Below are 6,674 nucleotides of genomic sequence, written 5' to 3'. Positions count from 1 at the left end.
AAGTCTTAATTTCAAATACTAAATATGTAAATACTAAAAGCATTTCCAAAATAGTCATCATTAATAATAATGATCCCACGTAACAAGGTTTGAAACTAATTTAGGTCAAAAGTGATAACACTTCGAAATTTCTCCAGACATGCAATAAAAAAAAAAAATCCGGAGACAGTTTTAGGTGCATTGTTACATATTTTCGAAGGAAAAAAACTTTGGGCCTTTGTCCACGGGTTGGGACCTAACCCTCGGCCCAAAAGAGGAAAAGAAAGCACCAATGATCTCCAAGCGCTACGCCGGCGCGTGCTAACACCACCACACTCCTGTTCCCCACCGAACGGGCAGGTATTCCCTACGCGCAATGCCTCCGACTACGAGAGCACTTCAAATTTTCGCAAACGAAAATCCCCGCCATTAAAGCTTGACCTCCTTTAATTCGTCGGTCATTTACACGTTCCAGACTTTCGTCCTTCCCATTGGTGCGTGCAGTGCACATGCCATATAATCGAGTAAGCCCCAACCCTTTCATTCGGGTCGCTGGGATACTTCCCGGGCACGACTCCGGGGCGCAACCCAAACGCTTCGTCTGGTCCATTGTTCCGCACGAACCCACCGTTGCCGTACACCTGGTGTTTGATAAAACAATCTCCGTTTAGAGAGAGAGAGAGAGGAAGACGAAGAGTTCTGGAGAGAGAGAGTGTGTAGCGAAGGAGAGGGTGCAAGATCTGATTGAAACCAAGGTAACAAGCTCGAAACCCTACTGTCTATTTTGAAGCCCTAAAGCTTCCTCTGTTTTACCTTATTTCTTCCTCGCTTCCCGCGTAGGTTGGCTGTCTTCGTCCGCGGAGGTGAAATTTGGTGTATTCGGATTTTCTCGGCGAATTGGGGTCTGCATGAGCCCTAGAAATTCGACTTGCTGGGTGAAGGTCTAGAAATTTAGGTTTTGTGGCTTTTCTCAGCTTTTTGGGGTCCATAAAACCCTAGTTTTGGTTACTTGGTTGGGATTTGGAATAAGTGTTGGTAGGGCAAGTGTGCAGAGAAGAATTAGGGTTTTGGATGTATGGCGTCGGGGCCTATAGTGGGAGGAGATGATGGAGCTAAGAGAAGCAGAGATATGTGGAGAGCAAGGTGTACACGAGGAAAGCATATAAAGGACCCAAGAGCAAAGGTAATGCCTTGCCCGCCGTTGCTCCCAACACTGCTCCAACAACGACAACTGCTAACAAAGATGACAACAACAACGGCATGGTCAAGAATGATAACGTTGTAGAGACCGAGAAGAATGAGAACAACGAGTCGGCTCAGCAACCGTCCCAGACTGTATTGCCCGGGAACGGAAATTCGGCTCTGCCACAGCTAAATTCAAGACCCGACGTGGTTTCAGATGACTCGTCCACCTTAAACCGTCAGCAGAATGAACCTTCAAGCCTCAACTATCAGCAGGATGAGCATTCGAGCCCCCATCATCAGCTGGACGAGCCTTCGAGTTCTAATCGACAGGAGGAGGCTACTCCCAGTATTGGGGAGTTGCCGTCAGGAAATGGTGTTGTAAAGGCAGGATTGGATAATCGAATCAGGATAAACTTGTCCTCAAGATCAAAGCAAGAGATATTGGAGCTCAAGAGGAAGCTTGAAAATGAGCTTGATACGGTGAGAAGTTTGGTCAGAAAATTGACGTGAAACTGGGACAGATTGGTGATTATGGAAAGTCAAATCCGGTGGTGAGTGATAGGATTGATAATGGCATTGTGGCAAGGCGTGTTCAGTCTGAGGTGGCATCTGTTGTCCCACGAGAACCTATCAGGCCTTTGCACCAGTTAAGTTTGTCGGTGCTAGATAATAGCCATGGAACCGGTGAAACTGTTGAGAAGGAGAAGAGAACGCCGAAGGCAAACCAGTTATATAGAAATTCGGAGTTCTTGCTTGGGAAGGATAAATTCCCTCCTGCAGAGAGTAATAAGAAGTCAAAACTGAACGGAAAGAAGCAGGGTGGGGGAGAACTGGGACATGGTTTTGGAATGGGATCAAAATTTTTCAAAAGCTGTAGTTCATTGCTTGAGAAATTGATGAAGCACAAGCATGGTTGGGTGTTTAATGCTCCTGTTGACGTTGAGGGGCTTGGATTGCATGATTATTTTAGCATAATCTCACATCCAATGGACCTGGGTACTGTGAAAACTAGGCTTAACAAGAATTGGTACAAATCACCCAAGGAATTTGCAGAGGATGTGAGACTTACATTTCACAATGCTATGAAATATAACCCACCTGGACAAGATGTTCATGTAATGGCAGACCTGCTATCTAAGATATTTGAGGACAGATGGGCTATAATAGAATCAGATTACAATCGTGAGATAAGATATGCATTGGACTGTAGGACACCTCTACCTGCGCCCTCACCATTGTCTAGAAAGGCCATTGCATTCCCCTCTCTTGATATGAGAAGGATTTTGGATAGATCAGAATCAGTGATACAAACTCCAAAGTCAGCGCGTGTTACTCCATCAAGTAGACCTCCTGCTCCAAAGAAGCCGAAGGCAAAGGATCCTTGTAAAAGAGACATGACCTATGAGGAAAAGCAAAAACTTAGTACAAACCTCCAGAGTTTACCTCCGGAGAAGTTAGATACCATTGTACAGATCATTAAAAAAAGAAATTCAGCTCTTTCTCAACATGATGATGAGATTGAAGTGGACATTGATAGTGTCGATGCTGAGACTCTTTGGGAACTTGATAGATTTGTGACCAATTACAAGAAGAGCCTGAGCAAGAACAAGAGGAAGGCTGAACTTTCTATTCAAAGGGCAGAATCTGCAAAAAATGCCCCACAAAAGGTACAGCTTGAGTTCTAGCTTCTAGTTGTCACTCTTTTTAAGAACTGGTTGTTTATGATTTCTGAATTTCAATTATTTATTTATTTATTTATTTATTTTTGAGCCCAGGCATCTGATATGGTCGAGGTTCCAAAAGAAAATTTAGCAGGTAATCTATGTTTATAATTAAGCTAATCTTGCAGTGTTTAAACTATTGTTTAGTTCTACTACTTTATAATTAATTAATTGAAACATGTTTTTTGTGAGCAGATGAAAGGAATGTACCCACATCATTGCATGCGCCAGGGGATAAACCAGTGGACAATGGTAGTAGGTCAAGTAGTTCTAGCAGCTCAAGCAGTGATTCCGGGTCCTCCTCAACTGGTACTTTAATTTGTAATCTAACTAACATATTTCTAACTTTTTAGTTATGTATACACTCATGTATGTCTGTTCATGTGTCTTTCTCACTGGTATGTCTTTTTGCAGATTCTGATACTGAAAGCTCCTCAGCATCCGGATCTGATGCAGGATCACAAGGAACCTGATTATATTCTGTCAGGTACAATTACGGCCATTGAATTTGCTGCTCTGGAAATGCTCTGTTTTTTTTTTTTTTATAGACTATATATTATGCTATTTTCCTTCATTTTTGCCTTTAAACCACAGCGAGGAGTATGAGTGTCTATGGTTTTGAAGCTAAATTTTTCTCAAGCATGGTGATGTGCATGCAATTTAGTAGTGGCTGTTTGATCATGAGTTGTGATTTATTTCATTCCTGGTGCTCTTGTCTTGTGAATTGATATTTATATCTACAAGTCATTGGTTCAGGTTGTAAATGAATTAGGCTTAACTTTGACTTCTTTGTATTTTATCCAAAGTTTTTTCCTCATCATTTCTTCACATTATTATTTTTACTTTGATTTAGATTTGCAATTGCAATGTGAATTTTGGAAATAGCATAGTGAGTAGAAGAAAATGAGGTTCAGGTTTAATGCAGTTCACCCTTTGAGAGACAAGTGACAGGAATTTTCCCCCTTGAAAAGTGGGAACGTTAAATCATATTGTGCAATCCCTATGTAATTTGGTTTTGGCTTTCAATATTGATTGGCTTATACATGTCATCCTGCACTGGACCCTTTGTGCTTATTTAGCTAGTTTTATTTTCTGTTATTTTGTGTTGTGCATGAAATTTTATTGCAGTCCTCCATGATCTTAAATCTGGTAACGCCTTCATTTTTTTCTTTGTTTTCCTCCTCTGACGGCAGGTCCTCCGATGCCTCCTCAACTGTGACATTGGCTTCCTTGACTTCACTTTCAGCTGTCTTTGCCTTCCCCTTTCTCATCTGTTACTGCATTTACCTCTTCCTTTCTTGCCTCTGATTCCTGCTCTATTTCAACAGGCTTCCTCTCGTCTTCTTTCTCACCTGCCAACTGAGCTAAGGTTGCTCTTTTCTGCAACGTCAATTCTTTCATAATCCTGACACCTCTTTCAGGCTCGCCGAACATAGCCTTCAATTCCCTCATGTTCCGTTTCAAACTTTTTGCACATTCTTCCATTTTTTGCCCCTGATCAGAACTGGTCTGATACCAAATGATAAGGACCCACTACTGTAACAAGCTGACATTAAGACTAAAACCAGAAATAGACAATAGGGAGTGGGAATAACGTGAGATTGATGATACTATTACTGAATAACTGAATCAGTTACAAGGGAAATAATGATCCAAGCCAATCCCATATCCCTCATACACACTGTTACAGAGGTTACAAACACATAACAGTGACAGAAATACAAGAACAGAACAAAATATGCTTGCGTGTACAAGGCAATGCTTCTGGCTTTCAAGAGGTCAGATCTCTCTTAATCCTCACTATGCTTCCAAAAGACTAAATTCCCCTCTTTCTGGCGGAATTGGAGGATTTGAAGACCAAAAAGCTGCAACACTGCCTACACTCTAGCTGCACCTCAAACCAACTCACACCCCACTTATTTTCCCTGATGGCCAGGAACCTTGGGATAACTCTCTTATCTGCTGGAGTTGCTCTTTCCTTCACCATTTCCCTTCCCATAGGTTCAGCTATAGGTCCTTGGAAATGATTTGTAAATCTTCTCTGAATCTTCTGCTCTATCTTCCTCCTCCCCCGTCCCAAAAAAAACATGCTGCTTTTTGTTAAGCCTTAACTCATTTAAAATATACTTTTATAATGGATCTAATTCCTTGCAGGTTGAATTTCCTCATTACCATGTTTTTAAAGCAAGTCCCAGAATAATTATACTTTTGGAAGAATATTGCCCTATGTAATATTTGCCTGGAATATTCCATAAACTTTACGCAATTGCAAATGTCAAATTGATTGACTGACTATCTGAAGATTATGAGATGAAATTATGAACTGCACTAACCCAAATTCTAACCTTTTATTGTCATTTCATGTGGCAGTTTTCTGGTATTTAGAGTTAGCTAAGATGAGATGGTTGCCTAATTTGATGATCTGAAGCCGAAGCTTCCAATATTATGGCTCTAAATTTTACAGCTGATGTATAGAGGAAGCATTCTCATGCCAACAGTGATCCTACCAACGCAGTATGGGATCTATTTTCTTGTTATTTGTTGGAACTCATGCATCTTGCTACTTGTGGCCTTATTTTATTTGTCTTGACGCAAACTTTGTATAATATATAGTTGAATGTTGTCATAGTTAGTTAGACATAGGATAATTCTACCTAGCATGTGTGCATTGCTAACTGCTGCTACTCACTAAGTCTGCTAGTGACTTGTTTTTTTGGTTTTCTGGTGGCAGATTCAGGATTCTGGTGTTATGCAAAGAATTCTGTAATTCCAAGTTCTTGGAGTAATTATTGGTTCACATGAAATCTCATTCCATTTGGTAGCCTGAGTTTGGCATGGTTGGTTAGAGTCACATTAGAGAGATATTGCTTTGTTTTTACAATCAAGGGAGGTCGCTTTAATTCTCTGGTCTGTGCAAAAAGTTTTGGAAGATTTGATCTTGAGCAATCAGCAATGAGTGAGGAGGAGAAAATAATCTTCATGGCTATCGGGTGGCTGAGACGATGACAGTTGTACAGTTGATGTTTTGTTCAAACATAGCATAGTTCGTAGGCCCCGTAATGATGAACTTTGATCCATGAACTCTTTCCATTGGAGTGGTAAATTCTGGAGGCGAAGAGCTTGTGACGTTTGGGTGGTTTTCTGCAACCCTCCCCCCCCCCCCTTTTTTTTTCTTTCCTTGTCACCGCCCAAACCAAGAAATTGAAAACTCACCAAGTTACCCAAGCATTGAGGCTTCCGTTTCTCATTAAATTTCACAGTACAAATTACAAAAGTCTGTCGCGCAAAGCTCTGAGTCAAGATTAAATTTACCAGACTGGAAAAAAAAAAACCTAACGGAAACAGAACTTAAACAATGACTTGGCCATGAAATAGGCATCCTTTGGACGTTGACAATTCATACGAATATGTATTCATTAATTTTCTAGCAGTTCATTTACAACATCTTAGATCTCAGCCGTCTATCTGGTCTCTGAATCTGATAACTGAACCTGCCGCTAAATAAGCATCTTGGGGCTAACAGTCAACAGTTTCGAATGTCCCCTAATCATCACGAATTCATACCAGATGATAGAAGCATCTAAGCACAAGCATGTGGACGAGTTATACTTCTCGACAAAGTTAACCGGCCGCTTGAAAATCACCATAAGTCATCATCTAGTCCTATGTAATTGATCCTCTCGAGAACTCTGGCAATCCTCGTCTTCGCCGGCTGTTCTAGTGTCTTTTCTATACAAGTATCCTCAAGACTCAAAACTTGTTGCTGAGTTCGTTGGAGACTTGGGCATG

The 6,674-nt window shown here is 41.1% G+C and overlaps 1 protein-coding gene across 1 annotated transcript; it reads left to right on the top strand.

Annotated features, from left to right (window-relative positions):
* The first annotated feature begins 529 nt into the window (after positions 1-529).
* On the top strand, positions 530-5,248 carry LOC129300403 (transcription factor GTE4-like). The gene is given in 7 exon segments (XM_054938969.1): positions 530-734; positions 820-1,657; positions 1,660-2,831; positions 2,940-2,979; positions 3,081-3,194; positions 3,300-3,372; positions 4,079-5,248. Coding segments are annotated over 5 exon segments (1,803 nt in total). The 5' UTR covers positions 530-734; positions 820-1,239; the 3' UTR covers positions 3,359-3,372; positions 4,079-5,248.
* Positions 5,249-6,674: the final 1,426 nt, after the last annotated feature.

This window comes from Prosopis cineraria, unplaced genomic scaffold (genome assembly GCF_029017545.1).
Source record: "Prosopis cineraria cultivar Desert tree isolate PC_DT_omini unplaced genomic scaffold, ASM2901754v1 PC1572, whole genome shotgun sequence".
In the NCBI taxonomy this organism is placed as follows: domain Eukaryota; kingdom Viridiplantae; phylum Streptophyta; class Magnoliopsida; order Fabales; family Fabaceae; genus Prosopis; species Prosopis cineraria.
Note: the sequence above shows the minus strand (reverse complement) of the source record. Positions and strands in the feature narration are given on the sequence as shown.